Here is a 26049-nt window from a genome sequence, read left to right as displayed (position 1 = left end):
CTACAGTTACGTAACTTGCACATATGTATTGGCTATATTCAGTTCCCATAGGGTGTAAAAATTGGGGTCAAATGTCATTAAGGGGGCATTACCGGTGTATAACCAAATACCAAATGCTTGTTCTACAGGGTGTCCCAGAATGATTTGTACCGTGTTTGCAAAAATAACTAAAAATAGAAGACGTCTCCTACTTATTCTGTTAATTTCAGCACGCTACCTTTATTTGTTTAGGCGTGGCATGCAATAATGTAAAATCGATGAAAAACCTGCTTTTCATTTTCAGCGCAAACGACTCGCATACCCTTGAAAATGGCACGATACGATTAAATAAAGAACGTGGGATATTTGGCACAGCATTTCGACGACAACTACTGTTGGGGATGCGCCTTAAAGCTTGCCGGACAGCTGCAATGTTCGCTCTAGTTCTTACAGTCTTACGAGCACCTGAAGCTTCACTCTGAAGCTTCGATTCCTGACAGTTCTGTGCTCGTCAAACTTCTTTTACACTATCGCTCCTTTGAAATCGTCTAATGAATCTTCTTTGCGTCTCAACATAGCTGCCGGTTATAGCCCGGTTTGCCAGTAAGTTTTTGAAAGAAATCCACGCTGCTGTACAATAAATTGAGGAGCCATCTTTTCTGTACCACAACCAGTTCGACCTCTGCAAGCATTTCAAATGACATGGACCTCTCACCACAAAAACTAAAACTATCGCCAAAGAGAGAATAGGATTAGGCCGCAAATCCTTAATTCCATATAATGATTGCTTCGTAACGTCATAAATAATAGATAGATATCGGCTATTTAGTGGAAATATGAACAGGGCACGACTAAAATACCTGCATAACGTTTTCCAAATAACTTTGTGCTGAACGGTTAGTAATGTTACAGATTTTCAAAATAGGTTGCGTTGTCAAAACTTTAGACTACCCCGTAGTCCACTTGCCCATTCTGCATTATACTCTGGGTATTGTATTTGAGCTTAAAACTCTGATTGTGCACAATTGATAGATTTTCACATCTGATCTTTTTAGTCACCCTACACCCTCTGTTTGTTAGATCCCCAAGTGGACTACTGACATTGGATTGCGGTCAGAGATGCTTAACACGGCTGTCTATGAGCTTCTATGGATGAGATTGTCGGAAATCTGGCCTACTAAAATTGGACATGATGTAATGCATCTTTAAATGGATCTGGCTTGTGATTGGTCGCCCAGATCTCGTTATGGTTTATATCCTCCGGGTACCTATCATTACCATTAATAACTACATGATACACAAGTCTGCCGCCATTGTGTGGTGTAATTGCATGAACGCGTCACTAAGTGCATGACCGCGTATTGTATTTGCTTGCGGTTAAATTTGATTGATAATAATAATAATAATAATAATAATGCATTTATAATGCGCCATCTATCTAGACAACCTATTCCGAGGCGCAAACATTGAACAATTAAAAATTAACACACAATTATAAAAAAACAGTCACATATAGAAATCAATTGTCATAAGCAATCTTAAACAGATGAGTTTTTAAAGTCTTTTTTTTTTTTTTTATTGAATCACATATACGCAGATTTAAAGGAAGCAAGTTCCAAAGAGCAGGTGCACAAGCATAGAAGGCACGGTCGCCAAATGATGAAGAAGTCCGTGGAACTGAAAGAAGACATTTATCCGATGATCTAAGGTTTCGTGATGGAATATAAAAATTGATAAGTTCACTGATATAAGAAGGTGCCATGTCATGGAGCGCTTTCCAGGTGAGAAGAAGGAGTTTGAAATGAATGCGATACCGAATTGGTAACCAATGCAGACGTTGTAAGACGGGTGAAATATGGTCAAATTTCCTAGTCCTTGTGAGCATGCGTGCAGCAGCATTTTGAGCCTGTTGAAGTTTATTGAGTTGTCGTTCAGTGATTCCATATAATAAAGCATTTCCATTGTCAAGACGTGATGTGACCAAAGCGTGGACAAGTGTTGCAGCAGTATCATAATCGAGCACTTTGCGAATTTCATTAATGTTTCTAATCTGAAAATACGTTGATTTGCACACATTTTTGATGTGGTCGTCCATTGAGAGAATGTTGTCAAATATAATTCCTAGATTGCGAGTATTAGAAGAAGCTTGAATGTTGGCAGAATCAATTTGAAGAGAGTTGGAGCGAAGTTTTGATTGATTATATTTGGAGGTGATAATAAGAAGTTCAGTTTTGTCATCATTTAATTTCAATTTATTTACAGTCATCCATGATTTAATAAACAAGTGTGATTGACAGTGTGAGTGTCAGGGACTTTGCCCACTCAAAATCGCGTTTAAAATTGGAAGTCCATAGTCTATTTTAACCTGGAATTTCGCGATTAATAAACTTGCAGATTTTAAAATCAGAATTGTTCAGTGAAGTGCCAATACAATTATGACATTATGATAATTTATGTTGCATTCAATAATATAATCCTACGTACACTTTTCTTTTACTGTCACTAATATAATTATATAAACTTTTTCATAACAATTTTATACTAGTATATATTTTGATGTAATAAATATCAGTATAATTTCGAGTTCAACTGAATGCTTTCATCATGATTAACATGCTTTTATTTATCAAAAATAGACTATGGCATAGTCTATCAAAACTTCGAATTCACTATTTTTACGCAATCTTCTATAACTTCTACTAGAAACGTCCAATTTTTAAAATCTAAAAAATCTGAGAAAGCTAAATATATGTAAAACTTAAAATGTAAAACAATATGACCATTTAACGTGCCCATTATACCTAAAAAATTCAATCTTTCCCGGTATAGATCATTCTGGGACACCCTGTACCACAAAATTAATTACATAGCACAATGACATCACTAGCACATGCATCGGCTATACCCAGTGCCCATAACTTGTGCACACAGAATTGGGGTCAAAGGTCATTAAGGGGGTAAAATATTACAATTGCATTATCTGGACGTCTGTACATGTAAGGGGTATGTGACTCAAACTCATTGACACGACCAGGGGAACATTTTGCAGCGGTTGGGTCAAAGGTCATGCAGGGGTAAACTCTTAGAAATGCATTTTCTGGACATCTGTAAGAGGTATGGGGCTCAAATTCATTGACAACAAATCTCACGATCAGGGGAACATTTTGCAGGGGTCGGGTCAAAAGTCACGCAGAGGTTAACTCTTAGAAATGCATTTTCTGGACAACTGTAATGGGCACAGGGCTCAAACTCGGTGACAAATGTCATAACCAGGGTAACATTTCGGAACATTTTGCAGAGGTCAGCTGGGGTCAAATCTTAGAATTTCATTATCTGGACATCTGTAAGGAGTGTGGAGTGCAATCTCGGTGACAACAAACCTCGTGACCAGGGGAACATGTTGGAACATTATGCAGGGGTCGGGTCAAAGGTCATCTGGGCTGGGGTAAATCTTAGAATTGCGTTATCTGGACATCTGTAAGGAATACGAGGCTCAAACTTGGTGACAACAAACCTCATGAACAGGGGAATAGTTTTGAACAGTTTGCAGAGGTCAGCTCAAAGGTTATCTGTGGTCAAATCTTAGAATTGCGTTATCTGGACATCTGTAAGGGGTACGAGGCTCGAACTCGGTGACAACAAACCTTGTGACCAGGGGGAACAATTTGGAACATTCTGCAGGGGTAAGGTCAAAGGTCATCGGGGTCAAATCTTAGAATTGAATTTTCTGGACATCTGTAAGGAGTACGGACTCAAACTCTGTGACAACTAACCTCATGACCAGGGGAAATTTTTTTAGAACATTTGCAGGGGTCAGATACCTCCACAACACCAACACGCCCTAGCTAGGTTTGTGGTCTATAACCACCATTTGCCACTTGTTGTATTATATCGCGAATTTCAAAAAGTCAAAATTATTTGATATCAGAAGGACATTCTTTGTATTCAGAAATAAATGTAATTCGATGTCTGATGTGCTCAAATGTCCCACAAAAAATACTGTCGAAGCGCTCATACCAGAGCTCTTAAAACAAAAGCAGTATCTTACAGAAAATTAACCTAAATTACCAATTAGATACCTCATTCGGTATTCGGCACAACGCGACTTTATTCAGCAAGTTATACTTTTTTTAAGGTTATTTCAGGGTCATCCGAAATCACCCAAGGGTCATCTGTGGTCAAATTACTGAAAACTGTTGTATGGGCATGAAACTTTGTGGGTACAGTCAACATTTAGAGTCAAATTTTTGGAAGGTCATTTCAGGGTCATCTGAGGTCAAATTACTAAAAACTCCTATGGGCACGAAACTGGGTGGGTACAGTCAACATTTAGAGTCAAATTTTTGGAAGGTCATTTCAGGGTCATCCGAGGTCACCCAGGGATCATCCGAGGTCAAATTACTGAAAACTGTTGCATGAGCATGAAACTTTGTGGGTACAGTCAACATTTAAGAGCCAAATTTTAGAAGGTCACCCAGGGGTCATCTGAGGTCAAATTACTAAAAACTCATATGGGCATGAAACTGGATGGGTGCAGTCAACATATGGAGCCAAATTTTTGGAAGGTCATTTTGGGGTCATCCGGGATCACCCAGGGGTCATCTGAGGTCAAATTACTAAAAACTGTCGTATGGGCATGAAACTGGATGGGTGCAGTCAACATTTAGAGTCAAATTTTTGGACGGTCATTTCAGGGTCACCTAGTAGGGGTGATCCGCGGTCAAATTATTAAAAACTCGTATGGACACGAAACTGGGTGGGTACAGTCAACATTAGAGCCACATTTTTGGAAGGTCATTTTGGGGTCACCTAGGGGTCATCCGAGGTGATATTACTAAAAACTATCGTATGGGCACGAAACTGGGTGGGTACAGTCAATATTTCGAGCCAAATTTTTAGGTCATTTTGGGGTCATCTGAGGTCAGATTTCTAAAAACTCGTATGAGCATGAAACTGGATGGGTGCAGTCAACATTTAGAGCCATTTTTGGAAGGTCATTTCAGGGCCACCCAGGGGTCATCTCCCGGGTCATCTGAGGTCAAATTACCGAAAACTGTTGTAGGGGCATGAAACTTTGTGGGAATAATATTTAGAAACATTTAGAGCCAAATTTTGGAAGGTCAAATTTTTAGGTCATTTTGGGGTCATCTGAGGTCAAATTGCTAAAAACTCGTAGAGCATGAAACTGGGGTCATCTCCCGGGTCATCTGAGGTCAAATTACTGAAAACTGTTGTAGGGGCATGAAACTTTGTGGGAATATTTAGAAACATTTAGAGCCAAATTTGTGGAAGGTCATCTCGGGGTTACCATGGGTTGTTGCATGTTCATTTACTTCTACCAAAAGTAATCGCGAAAGCAGGCGGTCGCGAAAGCAGGCGAGGCTTCGAGAACCACCTTGTTTCATCAGGGACAAAAACGTCAATGGTCGTGTATCTCTAGGATGCTCAGTCAATAAATTAGATGGTAAAATAGGTAAAAGGTCAATGACCTTTAACACATGGGTCGAATTTCAAAATTAACTGATAAAGCGAAAATGGTCTTGAATTATAAACTTGGCCCAAGGAACAAGAAAATGTAATGCATTGCTATGGACTCAAAATGTTAATACTAGATGGTATGGGGTCAGGGTTACATTATGGTCATATGGTGTTTGACCTTTGACCTCAGTTCTATTACCATATTAACATTGCAGAAATGCCAGCCTATTCTATTTTGATTCCTTCTGTCAAGAACAATAATTTGAGACCATTTTTGCTTGAATCGGAGAGTTCTGAAATTTACCCTTTGCCTATTAACCAAGCATCCTAGAAATATGAGACAATTTGTTCGTTATAAGGAAAAGTTTAAAGTATTGTACATCTAAGTTGATTGGACCATGTTGAATGATTATAACTGGTAGGCCTACTCTGGTAGCCATCTTGGATTTGACACCCATTGCCGATTTGGAAAAAATGGCACCCTAAACATGCTAAAGCTTTGACAAATATTCTGCACGAGATTGCATTGCTGCCCAAATTATAACAAATTGTCATCTTGAAGGAATCAGACAGTCGACACTATTTAGCAAGTCATTAAATTATATTTTGTGACATTTCCATGATCATAAGTTTACATATATTAACAATCATGACAACGGATAAAACGATGTATAAATCTAAATACTCTACAGAAACAATGATGGGTAATATAATTGCTAGCCATCAGAAATTCATAACATAATAATACTGTGATTGTGCAGGATTCCCTGAGTTTCGTCAGGATTCTTTTCCCAACGACAACAAAATAAAAATAAATGTGCGTTCATTTCTTCCCCAATTAGAAGCAAACCAAAATCACTATCATTTAACAAACGTCATTACTGCACTGATTGGATTCCAAAAATACTGTAAGAGACATGCAAACGAATCCACGCAATTTCAAGCTTAAATTAATTAGGTCGCAAGCTACAGCCGATCAACGAAATTGATGCATAAAAGTTTTATTAAAACCCAGTCTATATAGTATGGTGGTACATGTGTGGGAAAACCTCGGCCATGCCTCGCTCCACCCAAACATAAAGACCGCCGCCAGTAAAGCTAAATCATGATAATGGAGATCCAAATAGAAGAGCCCCGCATGGCATGAAAGCAATTGTAAATAAATAGTTATAACAATCTGTGACACCACGAAATATATAAATAAATGAGTAAATTGTTGAGTTAAAAGTTAAAGCACATAGTGAAATATCCATCATTCTGGTCCCGGAGGCTGGAGGCATGACCTAGGCAGTAGCGTAGCCAGCGGGGGCAGAGTTCCCCCTTGACAAAAAATGAAAGAAAAAAGTGCCCCTCTGACACAAAAAGTCCAAAGAGAAAATTTGGAGGACAAAGGAAAAGAAAAAGGGCAAGGAGGCCCTTTTCCACCAAAATTCACCCCAATCATATGCCTAAATAGTGTAAAATACAAAACATTTTCACGCTGCGCGTGACATTGTCATAATAACGCCCTTTTGTATCCTGATAATGGGCGAAAATAGTGTAAAATACAAATTTTCATTGCGCGCTACGCTCGCACATTACTACAATAAAGCCTTTTGGGAATCTCGAAGACATGTACAATCTTTATATAAAACAAAACCGGCATATGTAGGCCTATTGTATGATACAACTACATTTTATTTTGCCACCCCTGACCAAGAAAGCTGGCTACGCCCTGGACCTAGGGTCCGATGTCTTGCGGGCCTTTTACCGCTGCAACAAGACTCGGCTCCTAATTTTCCGGCCTCCCATCCTCCCCATCAGCGGCAAACATTTTCCGCAGATTGCTACAGAAAACATTGATGAGAACAAAGCCCCGTTATGAGCAAAACTAATCACTTCAGAGGAAAATCAAAGCCGAACCCTGAAAGTCACTGTGCATGGAGGACTGAAAACTCAACATCTGTCGAACGGCAAATTGCCAGCACAGATGTCGGACTATAATAGCCTCGCCTTAGACATGTTAGACCTATAAAATTATAGACAAAACAGGGTTTTTTTCTTGGCCTAACGCCCATGTGTAATTTAGAGGAAATTAATGCAGGAAAACACATTTTACTAAGATTCTTTTTCGCATTCGTGTAAAGTTTGTTTCAACTTTCCATGCTGATTAATCAACTGCGCACGAATAAATTTTCGCACAGTCGACTTGCTTAATTATGATAATTAAAACGTCCAGTAGCTAGTTTATACAGGGCCGGATTTACCTTTTTGGGGGCCCTGGGCCAGGCCAACATTTGGAGGCCCCCCAACGCACCGTGATGAAGGCATGTGCTACTCAAGTGGCCAAGTTTTTAGATTCTACTAGGACATTTGCGCGCGAAGCACACAAAAAAATTTCAAGAATTATTTTAGCCCAAATTGCTACATAATAGGCCAGTGCGCAGAAAGCGAGCAAAATTTTGCAATTTTGTAGCCTATTTTGGCCCAAAACATGGTGTTTTTTGGCTATAATGGAAGATGCACACTGCACGGGCAATTTTGGGGGCCCCCAAAAATTTGGGGGCCCTGGGCCCGGGCCCATCTGGCCCTATGGTAAATCCGGCCCCGAGTTTATATAGCTTAAGAACCAAGTAATATGAACCAGTTTTGTTTTCTCAAGATATCAAACAAAATCATAATACAAATTAATTGAGAAATACAATTTCAGATTATTTTAGCAAACAAATATTCATAATTAATTACGTCCGGTTTACGGCTTATATTCAATATCGAAAACTTAAGCGGACATCGAAAAGTATTCGACAATTTCCTGAAAAGTCGAGCTGAAACATGATGCTAGAAATGCTAACATTTTGTAAATGATCATACAAAATCTCGTGAATTTGCATATCACGGGTTTCTAGTTTTGTCTGTTTTGACGAAAATAAAACGAACCACATTTTGTGTGTCTGACTCTGCGGGCTTGATTAGTCCTATCCTATACAAAAACATGATCGGCATTGTCAAAATCAGTAAACCCAACATGTTTAAAAGTTTTTAACACGTTATAAACGTGCCTCTATAACATTGTATAAACGGCTTAAACGGGCTTTGGTTTTGGTCAAAAGGTTTAATAAATGTGGGCTTATATTTCATAAAACGTATTATATGAAAAAACACATAAATAACATTTTGCAGCAAGTTTTCAAAAATGTTTTTGAATGTTACAATAAAGTTTTATACCCATCATATAACCCGTTTTCTGTAAAACGTTTTGTGTTTGCTGGGGATAGGACATTCTTCCACTAAACCCAAGCATTGTACTTAAGGGGTACTACACCCTGTGGTAAATTTGTGACTATTTTGTATTTTTCTCAAAAATAATAACACACTGGTAACAAAAGTTATGTATATTATTGGGGCAAGGAATCCAATTACTACACTGAAATTTCAGTGACTCGAGACAAGCGGTTCGTTATTTATGATAAGATATGAGGTACATCCTATCGGTACCTTATTTCTTATCATAAATAACGAACCGCTTGTCTTGGGTCACTGAAATTCCAGTGTAGTAATTGGATTCCTTGCCCCAATAATATACATAAATTTTGTTACCACTGTGTTATTAGTTTTTGAGAAATATGCAAAAATAGACACAAATTTATCCTTGTACCCCCTTAAGTAGCTTTAAGTCTATACATTATTATACAATCACAAAACAACACATTAAACATCATCCACAATTTGATCACCATCATACCATAATCGTGTTGCAATTTCACTGACCCGAGAGACAGCGTAAAGGACACTTATTCAATTTTCAACTGCATGCGGCTTCGGAAAAACGAATCTCATAAGAGATTTTGAATAAACCATACACCTATTTCGTCATAAAGTTTAAAAACAAACTTAGAATATAATATAAAATATACCTAAAGGATCATTCAATATTTTTGCCAAGGGGTGGGGGTTTTGACCAACAAAAATCGCGTTTTCCACTTGCGTCCGCTCAAAATGTTCAGGTTCTCGCCTTCCCCCCCCCTTAAAAACGTATCATTCCCGCTAAGACGTTAAGTAATAAATTCAGATTCCCCTTACAAGAATAAAATATTCAGATCCACCAACAAGAATTGATATAGGAAGATGCCATACCCAACTCGTTGTGTATGATCGCATATTGCCGATTAACATTCAATTATAAAGCGTCCACATCGCATACAATTCTGTCGACAGAGGGCGATGTTACCGATTAATTTTTTTACCAGACCATGTGTTTTTACCGTGAAAGCCGTGTAGTTTTTTTCCTAGGCCACTACTCGGGGTCGGCGAATCGCGCCACGTGTTAGATAGGAACGGCTTGTAATAAACTGTTATTCGGCTTTTGCAAAAATCAAGGTGATCTAGTTGACGTGTTTTGAGGTATTATTATACCAGTGTAGTCATTGTTGAGCGAAAATCGTCTTGTGATTATCAAACAAGTAACGTCGTGTTGCTATTGTTGCCCTTCCTATATGCTAATGTATATGTCGTCTTTTAAATTATCAAAATATATTCTCATACTTCGAATCCTGCCGGACCTGAAATTAAACAACCACTAAAATGGTTCTTCATATAGGAAAAAAACACGAAAATCGGTATTTGAGGTAGGTCCTATTCAAAAGATACTTGTGTGTTCAATACATATAGCAGACGGATTAGATGTATGAGATTACTTATTACAATTCTAAAACAGATAGGTTGACAACCATTTATAATTATACGTGTATACCAATACCCAGAGGATGATTTAAGGAAGCCCCATCATGCACTGCAAACGTTTTATCACTTGAGTTTCAACTGCCACTTTACTTTTCAAATCCCATTGAATTCTGTGCAAAAGATGTTGTTTAAGAATTGTGTGTGTGTCATTATTACTTGGTCGATTTCAGTGATGTATGCATAAAGGATAATTCACACCTTCTATAGATAACATAAAATGTGAAATCGACTAGCATTTTGAATGTTTTTTTATTGTAAATATATCGGTCCAAATTCAAATTTAACCATGCACGTCTATGCAGTGTGCGAGCAGTGGTGTCATGTTCACTCACACAGCTGAGCTAACCGCAAGTCAACACAGTGGCGTGTCGGGTAGTGATTAAATCATCCTCTGACCAATACCCACAAGCCGCCTTCTAAAGGCTAATGATGTTTACTCATCATGTGGGTCCATTATGTTAGTTACTCAAGATACACGTATTCCTTAGTATGTAATTTCATGTTCAATTCATCTTCTAACTCAAAATTCAAATAAATCAAAATATAGTTACGATATTTATCTATTAACAATAATAATACTATGATCGTGCATGATATACAAAGGAAAGTTTCTTAGCAAACGAACACGGGGCTTTATGGGGACCAACCTATGATCTTGAGGAACACCCCATTTTATGCCAACCGTGTTCAACTTTCAAATACCATGTGCAGCATAGGTAAACGTATTACACTGTACATTGAACCAAAATATATGTCGTAATTTGCCAGACGAGAAATACCGATAGTGTACGTAGTTCACGACGAAGTCCTTAGAGCCCAAAGCTCACTTGTGGCTCCAATCCATTGATCCAACATTAAAATGGACCTACATAACGTCATATATAACTCAAAAGTTGGCTTAGCAAGACAAAAATATATTTCTGAGTTCTAACAATAAGTCAGTGGTGATGATGTCATCGGAGGAGTTGTCTACTGTAGTGTGTTTATTTGTTGTCCGTTTGGCCCTACTGTCATAGTAGTCATTGTGCGCTGTGATAACAGCTGACGTAGTGAGTTGGCTTCCTCTCTCAAAGTGGCAAGCTGCGCTCGTAATATCGCGTTTTCTCGTTCTAAATAATTAGCTCTCATTGCTATGGTATCCTCCCGGTGTTTACGTGCATCGCGGGATCTTTTGGCGGCCATATTGTTTCGTTTCCTCCTCTCGAAATATTTATCGTCTTTATCTTCCACGGCCACAGGCTTTTTGTTGTTCCTTCTCTTGTTACTTCCACGAGGTCTAACCCCTGAAAGAGATGAAAATATAAAAATGAGAGAAATTATTCAATAAACTTATGTCAATCATAATAGTTATAAACATATACTATATATAACTATAATTAGAGAACAAAGGTAGTCCGGTCCTTCCACCTAACACTATTGTATCTTCCAAGAGAAAATTCATCTCTAGAGGCGTGATCTCTTAGTATTACCAGCCCATGTGAAAGTTTCCTTGCCTCAGGCTCATACATGTACATCAGGCCGTTTCAAATCAATGTCCAAAATGCCATGGTTCTATTGAATCTACAGGATGTTGGTCGGCTGCAGTGCTGACTTATCTGCATGCAAGCTGACATCCTGTCGCATGTGTTTGCTAGGCCATGTGCATAAGCACCAATCCGGCTTGCAATGTGTGTGTGAGGGACATTCGACCTGAATTGTCAAAAAGTGGCTGATAAGGACAAAAAAGTGGTCATTTTGCAGAAATGTTGGGGAGCAGGAGGCACGTCCCCCGGGATTGACGCCCATGATGTGTGGCAGTTCCCGACCCGGGGAGCTGGATGGATGGAGAGACATCTGTTGGCTTTTTTAGCATCTGGACAAGGATTTTAAGAAATTACCACGAAGCCTTTCTACCCATGAGTCAGTGCAAACTACTTAAGGTGATAAGACAGCGATATTTCCGTTACCGGGCCAAGAAGGCCATGGACTAACAACATGAAGTCCTATCCACACGGAGAGCTATTTGCTTGAGCACTCTGGTGCTCGAGCACAATATCTGGGAAATCCACCGTGTGAACTGTCTCAGGAATCCTGATCCCTAAGTTTGACCCCACATTTATCCCCAAGAAATTTAGGGGATTTTGCTAGTGCTCAAGTGAAGCCCAAGGACACATGTAATGACCGGAGTGCTACTGCCCGTGTGAACAAGTCATTTGGCAATTGGTATGATGGAATGTTTACATTTTTTAAAGAGTTTAATTCAGTATGCAACTAAGGAGGTTACTCACTCCGGTTGCTATCCTAAAGCTGACTTGGGCGAAATATGAGGATTTCTAGTAGTGTGGGCATGCACTTGGGGATTGACTTCGGAATCACAATTCTCGAGTACCCTGATGCTCGAGGATTCGGCCCCGTCTGAACAAGATCTATAGTTGAACACCCATAATACCGTACTCATTGTTTTATAATCAGACCCATTAACTGCATGCATGTTTGAGAGGATATGTCTGTCGGGTGCGTATGTTGGGGGTGGGGGGGGTGGAACTCACCAGCTTCTGGAGACAACTCTTCTTCATCATCCACATCCGGCATTGGTATTGGATTATACATGGCATGTGCCTCTGGTGGCATTGGTACAGGCATTCTCTCTACACCACCCATCATATGACCCGCTGGTCCACCAAACTGATGCATCCCCTGACTCCCTGCATGATGGGGACCTGGTGGACCCGGTATTCCACCATGCATTGGAGCATTCTGTCCATTCAGATGCATAAAGGCGACGGGGATGGGACCCGATCCGGAGCTGGCGGTGATGTTTGGCGATTGTATGTTCATCATAATCTTCTTCTTCTCCTCGTGGTCTTTTTCGTCTGCTGAAGCTGTGGCGGGACAAAAAAAATGGGCAGAACATTAAAAATGGTCAGCATTTTAGTCAGTACATACGAATCTAACGAGCCTAGTAATGGTCAGAATTCATTCGGCCATTACTGGGTCCCACCCTCCAACCAAACTGGTGTCGTAACTGCCCAATTGGATGGATGAAAGCCGCTTAAAATCGATATTATATTGTATTGTGTTTTAAACTTTCACCATTCTTTCATACTTTGGGCACGGGTTATGGAATGAAGTTTAAAATCCCCGCAAAGGCTGCATCATTTCACGTTTCAGGTGGGATGGGACCCATCAATGACTGCCATTTAGGTGTTGGAATGAGTGAACTTGGATGCTTCAAAATTATAGCCAGATCGACGTTTCCTGGACGGGCTTTTCCCGCTGCGGTAGACATTACGTTTTTGGTTCTCCGCAGCGATTTGCGGTTCCCGGCTGCGAAATAATGATTAGCTTTATTAATCTTCTCAATGTTTGTCGTTGCGGAAAACGTTGTGAAACATCTTTGCCGCAACGGAAAACTTGCACAGTGTCTGTCGCAACGGGGAAGAGCCCTTCTGACGTTAGGAACATACACTAACGACATGTGTGTCTTTCGGTGGATTGGTCAAAATCGGGTCTATGCTGCACGGTGTTTTTGGTGCATTTATGGGACCTAACATTCATTTGTAGAATGAAGTCTCGTTGCGGCGGCAACATTTTGATCGAAGAACAGGGCCATAAATATGACATACATTTTGCCCGAAAATATTACAGTAGCGTATAGCCAGCGGGGCCTACCCAGGCATCTAAAATGGGGACGGAGAAGCGGGAAAATGGGGACAAGAAGAAGGGGGAGAAAAAAGAGAAAGAAGGGGAAGTAGAGGGAGAAATAGAAGGGAAAGAAGAAGGAGAGGGGAAAGAAAAGGGAAAAGAAAGGAAGGGAGGGAAAATTAAAGGGAGGATAGGAGGTACCCCATCAACCCCTGGTTATTCCCCGGTCCAAAAAGCTAGACGTGCACTTACATAACTCACCAGGCGGCGTAGGAGGCATATCTTTGTTGCCCTTCCCTGGATGATGTATTAAACCTGGTTGTGATGGATCAGCTTGGTGCATCATCATCGGCACTGGTATTCCTCCCATACTACCATCTGAGTACGCCAAGTTAGGCACCTGCATCGGCGTGGATATACTTGTAACTGAGTTTATTACACCGTTAGCCATACATGACATTGGCATGGAGGCACTGTGCACAGTCTGATGCAAAGACATAGCTGCCATTGATTGAGGTACATTAGACATTATATTGGTTGGAGTTTGTGAAACAGCCGCGGCCATTGCCTCTTGAGCCTGAGCTGCTTGTAACGCCGCTGCATTGGCGGCCAATTGAGCAGCTTGCTGAGCGGCGGCTGCTTGCTGGAAAGTAATATTAGCCGACAGCTGCTGCTGTTGCTGCTGCTGCTGCTGTTGCTGTAAAGTCCGGTCTTGTAATTGTGCAGGATGTTGTATTACTCCTGTTGGAGTTGAGGGTATTGATTCATTGGTGCCATCCACGCCATCGTTGCTACTACTGCTGCTTACGTTGGTATCTACATAATAACCTGGACCATTGTTGCCTTCTCTATTTGGACTCTCTGCAACAGAAAAGGGTAGAATGAATTCGATATTACATTGTATTTGTTATAGTTTAAAATGGAAAGTTACAACTATGAGAACCAGCCGTAGGACTCATATATAGGTTGGGTTCGACATTCCACTGTGCAAAAAAAAAAAGAAGAGCAAAAAGAAACCAATTGTTCAAAGTTGATGTCGGACGTCACTGCACTATACACCATGATAACGTATTGTACTAGCTGCATGGTCGCTGTTGGTATACGAAGGTGTTGGGGCGCTTGTAGCTTTCATTATCTGCTTGCAAATTATCATAATTATTATAGCGTCACTTCCATAATTTCCCTCACTTCTAAGGCTTTCACCCACTTCTAAAGTTCTGTTCTTGATTAACAACTCAAAAATAGCATCTCTCATTGTAAGGTTTCCTTGCGATGCATATCTGTAAATTGAAAGCACCTCGTCTGGATAATAAACAAAAACGTATGAAGTTACAAGATGCTGTTGAATAATTTTGATACGGTCGGTCGAAAAACATCCCAGCCCAATAATTTGACCGTTGGTGTACATGCTTCAACGGAGGATCGGTATTTCGAGCCCTGTTTGCCCTCTCTGGCAGATTTGCCCCTGGTGGCAGATTTTTCCAGGCTACCCCCTCGATAGCAAAAATTCTGCTTTCACTTTGTAATATGAGAGCTTAGTGAATGTGTGTGATAAAATTCTTTTTTAATATAGCAAAAATGATTGGCGTCCTTATCTAGCTGAGTGGAAAGCAGTGATTAGTTAAAAAAATGTCATTATAAATGCATGCTCTTTAGGTGCAGACCGTGCAGTCCGACTGGGCGATCTCTGATCTCCCCTTTCCTCTAGTCTAGTCATAACCGATAATCAATACTGAGCACCTCGCATCACCCCGCTTCCTCCCTTTTTTTCAGCAAACGACAGCTAAGCATTCACTCCCTTAGTGGAGATACCGGAAGTACACAACTTTTTCGTGACCTTCAAGCTGTTTCAGGTCGATCAGACTTGGATCACGCACTCGTGGTAGTAGCTTATCCAGTTACTTAGGTAAGGCTATTTCGAATTAATTGAAAGGCACAGTTTTGGAAAAAACATGGATTCTCCGTCGAAACTGCTTTTCGAATGTTCGACTAAAACCGTGTTTTTCGATCAAGAAACCGGACTTCTCGGCGAGAAACCTCGTTTACTGCCTGCGCGGAAGGTCCACTTGTTTGACTACAAAAAGGAAAAGTGACTAACCCTCACAATGCGTGTACTGTTTCATGATACATACGTACTCCAGCTGAAATCCAAATAACCCATATGGAAGACATGGAGTCGCCCATTCAGGTAAACCCCATATCACGCATGTGGGGAAGATTAAGGGGGGGGGGGTGTATGCATGATTTCAACTAGAATATAAAGCCATTGCGCGTCTCCCAGGGTCCATAAACAAAACGGAAACACTATCTTTGGATGACTGACTGGCTGCCTGACAGAGCTGGCTGTTGACCAGTTACTTTCTCCAAACGAGTGTATTCAAGTATTTAGGCCTAGGCTACACGCTACACGCCTACCGGTAATTAAGCAGGGTAATTATAAATGGACAAACCAATTAAATCATTCAGGGACTGTATTGATATTTTTAGGAAAATGCAAGTCAATTATATAATTATTATGAATTCTGTTTTTCAGAGCTAAATTAAAATCCAAATAGTTTTTTAACCTTTCCACTAACATGACCAATCCGTAAATAAACTTTTTGTTAATTTTAGCCTCAAACGTTTCCCATGTATATTATTTGTATCTAATTTGTATCGTACTTTAGGGCTACTTATTACAATCAGAAGATATACATCAAGCCTTCAGTATTTTACCAATAAACGAATTGGAAATAACTACCAGCGCCGATGTCGCCAATACGTATCACTCCTTCGGTCATGTTACGGTCGGGGTTACGGTACGATCCTTTGTTGTGTAGATCACCGTCCCACACCCCATGTACGTACTGTGTTATGAACATCGCATATGCGTTCGACTAATATTTCCATCGTAATAATAAAACGACGGTTCCTGCGTTTTATTCAAAATCTCGGATTTTGACGAAACTACAGCACCTATGGTCTTGACTTTTGCAGGGCATGTTAGTTTAATAAAGTCCAATAATTATAATCGTGTAAAAAGAACCAGAATTTTGAAAAATATTGAGGGCGTCCTCAGCAAATGTTATGGCTTTAATATGGCTTTAATGATGACACTATAACAATTGAAGCCGATGGGCGGTGATGGTGTCGGGAGGTTGGACAGAATCACAGCAGTTACGGGACCGAAGCTGGGCGAAACGTAAGCATTATAGGGCCTAGTGCTGCCAAGAACCAGCTCCATTGAATCTCTGTACAAAATTTCTGTGGGTAGAATGATGCCCCGAATAATACCCGCTGATCATTAGCCTTTTCGAGATATGGCGGACACATAGGATAGCGCTGCACGAAGTGGGTAAAGTCTTTTGAATTTGCCGGGTTTTACCCAGATTGAAGACTGCCCTCCTTTTGTGTACGCCATACTTCAAAAAAAGGCCAATTGTACCCATAGCGGATGATTTAGCCGTGGATATGTCTAATATTAGATCATTTACAAAGCACCCCTCCCTTCTCAAAGCCCCCGGTTGTATCTCATCATTATTTGGCGCCAATGTAGAGCTCCATTTAGCCAATTAACATCGAAAACCAGTCCTACTGATAAGTCATATTTCCGTTGACGATTGATGGATTTCAACTTCTGTCATGTGTTACAAATTAATCTAAGGCCTAACACAGATATTCATAAGAACACGTGGCAAATGAGTAGACCTATCGGCCTAATTGTTGCCTTGATGACAACTATTAGGATTAATGATATTAATTAGTATGAAACATGAACAGTAGGTTAATGGAATGGAATAGGCCTAATTGCATTTCAAAAATGAAGAATTAATGTTCGTCCTGGCTGGTTTTGTTTGTTATTTGTTTATTTATTAATTCTTCATGTACGAGGTCTATCGTTTATAGTGATTATACATCCCCTACACTAGCCTATATCGAGACGACGGAGACGTAGGCCTATGCGAACACTAAAGCCCCTTTATCATAATAGTGCAACTTGTCCACTGTCCACTGAACGGAGTTTTTATATTGTATAGTTTGTACCTATCCTAGAAATGTCCACTCCTAGAAATCATGAGAATTTATAGCCTACATTGGCCTATACTCTGGAGAGTTTTTTAGGCCTTCAAGTACATAGGCCTATTCAGATCTCCCATGGACAAAGTGTCTTTCTCCCGGGTCTTTCTTTGAATTGTCATAGTGTATACGGTGCTATGTAACTGCAGTGCTAGATCTATATTCTTTTGGTTGGCTGGCCGGTGCCCGATAAATTCGGAGTTATTCAACATAATAATGTAGGGCCTAATTGGAAGACTCTTTGTTAGACATTGGCCCATTTCATCTACATTATATGAACAAAAAAACAATCCAGCACATTTCATATCTGCCAAATGAAAAAATACTCGTAGCCCAATCTCGTCGTACATCATATAGGCCTAGCACCCATATGTTATGGTTTGGTTTCAAAATATTGCAATTAAACAATATGAGACGCAAAAACCCAAATCTATATCAAACAATCATTATAGGCCTATATTTATAAAGATATATCAATTTATCAACTTGGTAGAAACTACAAGACAAGTTACACCTAAATTAAGTATAAATTCAGGGTTAATGGCGGGAAAAGTCGCTGCTTCCAAAACGGACTTTATTAGAAATTTTCTTGAAAATTTAAGATTTTACTTTGGCTGACTAAGATTGGTGTAAAACGGGAAACGCAGAAGATACTACAATCAAACAATTTTTTGGGCCTACGCACGGGTGTAATAAAAATTGGTATATAAGGCCAAGTAAAAATAAAAACATGTTTAGCGAAATTAGTGTCCTGGTGTTTTAAAAACAGGGAAGGAGGAGGGGCTTTTTTTTACGAAACTGCTCTGAATACCCATATTTAACGCCGTATTTTGTGTATTCGGCGTTGTGAATGATATCCAAAAATGAGAAGGAGGCACTTTTTATTTTGTTGTTTTGGAAGGTAGGCCCCTCCTGTGATCACAAAACTCTTCTGAAATGTGTCTTATACACTCTTAAAAATACGGGGTCAAATATGCACCGACTAAAAATAAATTGACCCCGTTTCATTGCAAACAACTACTTTTGTAGTCAAAAAAGAACCGCCGAGGAGGGCGGGGACGCTAAAACTTGTTTAGTTTTACTCGGCCTAAGTTTAAATTATATTTTATATGCCCATCATATTATTATTTAAGATTATTTCCAAATTATTAATAGGGATGACCACTGTCAATACAGTTTCCACTACATGTAGAACGATTTTTCATTTACTGTGTGCGTGCACTCACACACGTATTGTCTATGGAGAAACTGACCGATAAAGAAATCCCAGGCCTGTTAAACGGCGTAGGCCTACATACTTGTTTTGATCCAAATGTAGGCCTATATCAGGGTGTTTCAAGAAATTCCTGATTCCACCAGAAAACATTAACCAAACTTTTTCCTGTTTGGTCAGTAAATAGAGAGGACCTTCCTTCATGAAGAGATCAACTTTTTTAATGATAAATTTAATGAGATGAGAACTACAACAGGTTGAAGTTACACCATTCCGTGCATCAGGTGTTCAAACGCAATTATCTCCGAATTTGGAGTGAATCAGACAAGCAAACTTACATACTCATAAAATTTAACTATTTTTGAAGACAAAATGTGCAGGATGTTAAGAAATTTAAGAATGTTTAAGCCTACCGCGGCCCATCTCAAATCTTTTACTTCCCCGTGCACTTCTCACTACCATGTCCATTTCATATGCTATCCATCATGGCTTCGTTGCACACACAGTGTATTGCTCAATGTAGTAAAGATAACCTTTGAGTTGGAGCAAATTTCTCAAAATTGGTAGTGATTAATGTTACCAAACTTATGCCATGATGAAATATAATAATTTTTGAAGATAAAATGTGCTGACCTTAAAAGATTGAACAATGTTTAAGACTACCGCTATTCATTTGAAATAATGCACTTATTGTTCATCTCCTCTATGGAGATATTTTCCATGGCGGCCATCTATCATCATGCTTGAGGTTTCACCTAACAAACCATGGGTTTTGAGGTCTTATATTTTTTGTTGTATGTCAACAAAATCACTTAAATTTTCAGGATGATTTTATTTTCATGTTGTTATAAGCAAATATAATGTTCCAGATAACGCTAGTTAATAAATTCATTAAGAAAAAGTACCTTAAAGTTGCACTTTCTGTTAATATTCCTTTTTGGACTTTAACTTTTTAACATGTTCTACAATGTTCTAGCAGCCCTATATAAAACGGTGACACTCGAAAGGCCATATCTCTGGAATGAAACGTCCGATTAAGATTATTTAAACGCCAAAATGTTTCTTTCATCAATTCCCAGCCAATAAGTTAGGTCTGAATCAAATTAAAAGTACTTCAATTTTTAGTGGACATGCCTATTATTAAGAATTCACATATCAAATTAGGCCAAGTAAAATAAAAAACATGTTTCACGTCCGGGTTTTTGAAAAAAAAAAGGAGGAAGAGGGGACTTTTTATTTTTTATCGCAAAATCGGTGTAAATACCCATAATTAGAGCTGTTTTAGCGTATGGAAAAAGGAGGAGGCCTCTTAATATTTGTTGTTCTGAGAGATATGCCCCCTCTAACTATCACAAAACCTTATAAAAGTGTTTCTTGTATATTATCAAGGCTATAGTAAGCATCTGTACTTCCTAGACATATTTTTTTAAAGTTATAACTGAAAAACAAAAAATAAAAATAACATTTAAAGGGGCATTTCGTGATCCACAGCCTCATCCCCCACTTTTCTCAAAAAAGTTGAGATTTTTATATCACTGGAAACCTCTGGCTACATAATGTTTATGTACAAAATATTTCTTGCAGATTGATTCGTTTAGCAAAGATATCGTGAAATTTGAATTTCGTTCTGGTGCACCAGAACGAAATTACAACGCATTGTCTAGACTATGCTATGGAGCAGTGTAATAGCATAATCATGCATAACTCGCGAACGCAAAATCGGAATCAACTGAAATTTTGGAAATAGGTTTTTTTCGTGGATATCTAATGAAAAATGACATAAATAGAGGATGCTAGGATCACGAAATACTCCTTTAAGAAACCTCAAAAAAGGAAGCGGGAGGGGACGAGAAACATTTTAATTTTTTATTTGGCCTTATAAAAAATATAAACAAAAACTTTCTCGAATGAAATCTAACAATTTACTAACAATAACAAAAAGCCCAACACTCCTGAGTAATAAATATTATGAATATTAAAAAGCATGAATTAATGACATGTAAGATAGACAGAACCACGCATTAAATGTGTGAACATATTGACTGGACGAATGAAAGGAAATCCGGAAAAAGAACCGTTAAATGTATAGCATGGTATGGCCTATTAACACCTAAATATTAATAAACATGATTTATCAACAATCAATGTTCAACCATCGAGATGGTCCAACGTTTAAAAACCATTCACAATAATTTTTAAGTCAGGGAGTCCCGAAAAGTTGCGGTGCTTTCGAATTACTGCATAATTTAATATGATAATGAAGGCATATTTATATAGTGCCTTTGCTAATGTACTAAAAATGAAAACTGATTACATTTTTAATACCAAGACAATGATTATATTCCTGTGTTTGAAGTTTCGCACTGTACTGAGTGTATATATACTTTTTGTGACAAATTTCCAACACGGGCAACAACAATGTATTAACGTTTTAGCAGAGAAGATGGATTTTTTTTGTAGTACAACACACCATCCAATGAAATAGTAAAACAAAGAACTCCGATGTCAACAAAAACGTAAGAGATTACGTACTTCGACCAGTCGTTCCATTCATTCTGCACCAATATCATATGTATTCAGTAAAAAAAGCATCCACATGCAACAATGTGATTAATGTCGTAAAACAGAATACTTACAGTATAAACAATATACAAATAATGCACTGGTATATTGTTTCCACAATTAATTTATATTCCTAATGCATGTTCCAAATTCACGCCTCATGCATGGAGCTATTCCGGAAACTTGTCCCCACCCTTGCGACAAAACTCTCTTTTTTTGCTGGTCAAATTGATCCAAAACATCCATAAATGATAAATGAAATCCCACTTGCTTTGTTTCCAGCCACAGACAACATGAGGCGAACAAGAAATAAACACAGCCGAGCAGCAAACGAGATCAATTATTTATTCAACCATACGCAAAATTACATCATACTGTGTAATCGACTCAATCGAATGTGTAAATCCGTCGGACATTATCCTTGATCACACGCATGGTACATGCAACATAAAAATACTCACATGAATGAACGAAGATAAGAATTAGATAATACAATTTACCTGAATAGGAATCATCACTGCGCATTCGAAGACGATTCATGGTTGCAGATTGGAACATGCATCAATACATCCTTGATATGCTTGTCATGACTTTGTCATGTCTTCAATGTATAAAAATGGCAACTCCCTACATACATGCAGCTGGCCTTGAAACATGGACCTACAGATTACTCATCAAGGGTGTACATAACATACCTCATCGTGTGGTCACTACATCATGATCTATGTTTTAGGCCACAAATGTTCAGGAAATTACTGCTCTTTTGGCATACAGCTTGGACTTAAAAGCCAATTGCCACCCCACCATAGACCGCTATCACAAATTGCATCTCCAAATTGACGCAAAAAGAGCAAAATTAAACGACTCACAGCATTTTGTACGCCCCTCAAACATTAGTCCTAACTCGGGCACCCCTATGGCCGGAGTAAAATGGTATTGACCACGGAAACAAGGAATGACCATTCGGATATTGACCAATACATACAAAAGATTCTTCCCCAAGATCACCCCTTTGACTTTGTCCCTTCCCAAACCCGTCTACCAATAACATTCATGGTCAGTTTTGAATGAACCAAAACATTGTGACATGATGTTTAAGGTCATTCAAAGTGTTTATTGACCTAAATACCAATGTTGTAACATTACAAATGTATTATGTGAAGTTACGCAAGATGGCCGCCTGGCTGGCCTTGTTTGCATATATAATTGAATTGACAGCGGCCAGCTTCCCCCATGGTAAAGCTGAGATCGAGCCGACGCGAAAATTACGAGAAATTACGTAATGGAAACCGCTAAAATGCCCTAAGCTCAATATACTTTCTTCAAACGAGGTCAAACATTAGGACCACGTGGATGTGTTTATGTTATTGATCATGTTCTTGTCATAAGAAAATTACATGAGTTTAGAAAATACACATAATCATGATATGGGTGTGGACATGATTTTAAACCTCATTTACATTTACAAAATGAGTACCAGTACTGACCAGCGTGGTTAAGACGAATACGCCGTGATGTTTGCAACAAGCGCTCCAAAACTTCGGTCCAAAACAACAGCGTTTTCTTCGTACATGCCATGAATGAAGTTAATAACTTTTTACCGCAAATCTTATAACGTTTTTTACGCCGGAAATCATAGGTCTTCAAGGCGGGTCGCTTCTCCATCTAGCTCGCTTCAGTAACGGCTAAGCAACTTACCTTGTATATCTGATGGAGAACGCTGAGTAAAAGAAGCAATAGGTGGAATTGTCTGCGACCCATCACTGGCCGAATCCGCCGTAGGAAAATCAAAGAACTTGTCCTCACTCATATTTTAAGCTATTTTAAACTAAAATTTAATGTAAAATTTAATAGAACAGCCTATTATTTTCTTTGCAAAAAGATATCGTCCATTTCTTCATAAGCTATATTGTGTATCAAGATATACGCATCGCTTGGGTTGGTAAAGCAGTCATCAGCCAGGCTGGCTAGCTGTTGTTGATTTTGCGATTTAAACATGCATATTCATTACTTTAACAATCAATGTTGGTTCGATCGACATTTTTTATGTACATTGTTATGTAAAATGACGCAAGAGATCAACAAAAAGACAACGAGAGGATGACTACTGTGAATTGCAAATGGACCTTTCTGACCTTTCATATATTCATACTGTGATTATGAATGTGCAATTTAGTGCAAACTAGAGATTTTATATTTTTAAACATATCCGGACTCAGTAGCTCTCATCAGTGGGTCATATCAGAGAAGATACTATTATTTTTACAGAATTAATCATTTATTTACAAAACCCATATGCTATTAAAAAATTAAATCGAGTTCCAATTTCCATCCACAAGATAATGTATAAGATAGTGTAAAATGCAAACCTGTATTCGAGATATATGGTATCTCGAGCTATCCACCGTTTTCATAACTAAATATACCGATCTCTTATCTATACCGTACACCAAAAAACTGCCAATTTTTGCTGACTTTTATAACTTTAGTCAACCAGAGAAGTTAAGATAGTCTATAACATTTATTATAGCTCATGGTTGTTTCAAAAAATGTACTACAATTTTCAACGTACCCTGGGTAATTTGTACAGGTGCTGGTTTAACATAATTGGAGACTCTGGCACCATCGGATCCTGATGAAGTTGTCGTGAAATGCATGTTCCCTGGATTGGTTGATTGATGCTGCTGCAATGCCACCGCCACATCTGCACCTTCTCCAGATGTATTGACGACGACTTCTTCCGAAGTTTTTGCAACAATTTGATTTTGCATGGTGGCATTTGAACTTGAAGTGACAATATCCTCCAAAGTTTGATCCGCTGATGATGGTAATCGGTTGTCTGCAGTTTTTAGCACTTGCTGTAATGTTGGCGCTGACGCTGATGATGTTGATGATAATATTTTAGTCGCAGGTATTTCGATTTGGTCTATGGCACAAACGGTAGGATTCTCTTCAGCAGATACTATGTAAACCAGTTTACTTTGGTTATCAAGAGTCTGAGATGGAGTTTGTGATTTCTCGGCCTCCTCCTCCATCCGACTTGCCTTTCCATGGTTTCCATTGGTCTCAGATTCTGAAGCATTCCTTATGTGATTGTGAGATGTTCCATTCATATTGGCGATTGTATTTACAGCTTCTTCAATTTCGTTGTGAAAAGTGGTCTTAATTTTGTCGTTCGATGTTATTGTGTTTTCCATTGTGGTTGGTCCTTCTTATATTATGTGTTCCAATGGTTCAGTTAAAATTGAAATATACCGCGACAATGAAGACGTCGAGAAGTTTGTACACGACACTTCAACAATGTTCAAGTGAAAAACTATATGTCGGATATTTTTATAGTCAAATCTCAGAAGAAAGATCCAATTTGTTGCAAAAGCACCACTTGTAAGTTGTAAGGCATATTCACAAAATAATAAAATTAACTCCTCCGTTTTTTATTTTAGTAAGCTCAATAATATTACATATAATATAGCCAAGAAAGCTAAACACACCTCCCCTCTGCCTCACTTTAATCTGCTTCAATGACAATTTCGAGAGTCCGGTGGATCAAAACTCTGTGGGTTGGAAAAAATCATGGATCACTGAACATTGGTGTTTTACTCTTCTACTTTAATCCCTTTAAGTCTTACGTAATAATAGGTAATAGCACACTCTTCAGGTCGATTATGTAATAGTATTAGGCCACGTCTTGGCCATCTACTATATGTTTGAGATGGATAAACGTATTTTATTTTACATTACGTATAAAGTTGTGAAATAATTAGTTTCAAAATGCGCATTACTAATAATATTCCTCTGTGCTATCCAAAATTTGGGGGCCCTGCATTTTCCTTTTTAGACATAAAACACCATGTTTTGGATCAAAATAGGGTAAGGTTACACGATCTTGCGCGCCTCGCTCGCACTGGCCTTTTTTTAAATTATATAGCAAAATTCACCTTCATTTTGGGCTAAAACAAGCTGGAATTGAATTATATTCTTGCGCTTCAAGCGCAAATGTCTTGGTAAAGTCGAAAACAAAATATGCTCGGCTCCCTCTAAATTGTTATGCTTTCCACCGGCACTGTCGATCTTATACGTAAACCAAAACTTGGCCACTTGAGTGCACATGCCTTCCTCACAATGAATTTAGGGCCTCCAAGTTTTGGCCGGGCCCAGTCCCCCAAAAGGTAAATCCGGCCCTGAAGACGGTATTGAAAAGCAAATAGTCTGAGTGCTTGATTGTTTGGTCGACTCAAAGAAGTGACAGACTGAATGACCATCAACGAACTGGATTTTGTAACATAGTCATGATAGTGTGTCTGACTGTCATGTAGAGCTCGGCTCGAGCGATCTCCAACTGAAGAGCTTACGGTCAACATATTATAAGTAAAGGCCATTTGGAAAACTCTAGTATAGCAGCTATAGGAAAGTGCAAA

General features: G+C 38.9%; 1 protein-coding gene across 5 annotated transcripts; it reads right to left on the bottom strand.

The window, feature by feature from the left end:
- Positions 1–8968: 8968 nt before the first annotated feature.
- Positions 8969–25144, bottom strand: LOC140142444 (uncharacterized). 5 transcript variants are annotated; one of them, XM_072164418.1, is made up of 4 exons: positions 24204–25144; positions 14053–14661; positions 12705–13037; positions 8969–11459 (listed from the first exon to the last, which is right to left on the bottom strand). In XM_072164418.1, exons 1-4 carry the CDS (start codon positions 24826–24828, stop codon positions 11146–11148), a joined length of 1881 nt encoding a protein of 626 aa, XP_072020519.1. In that variant the 5' UTR covers positions 24829–25144; the 3' UTR covers positions 8969–11145. The 5 variants fall into 5 exon arrangements, with proteins under 5 accessions (XP_072020519.1, XP_072020520.1, XP_072020522.1 ...); XM_072164419.1 differs by having other exon boundaries at positions 14062–14661; XM_072164421.1 differs by lacking the exon at positions 24204–25144 and adding an exon at positions 23330–23596.
- Positions 25145–26049: the final 905 nt, after the last annotated feature.

Source organism: Amphiura filiformis, chromosome 20, assembly GCF_039555335.1.
Source record: "Amphiura filiformis chromosome 20, Afil_fr2py, whole genome shotgun sequence".
Classification (NCBI taxonomy): Eukaryota; Metazoa; Echinodermata; class Ophiuroidea; order Amphilepidida; family Amphiuridae; genus Amphiura; species Amphiura filiformis.
The sequence above is the reverse complement of the archived record's forward strand: the minus strand, read 5'-3'. Positions and strand labels throughout refer to the sequence as shown.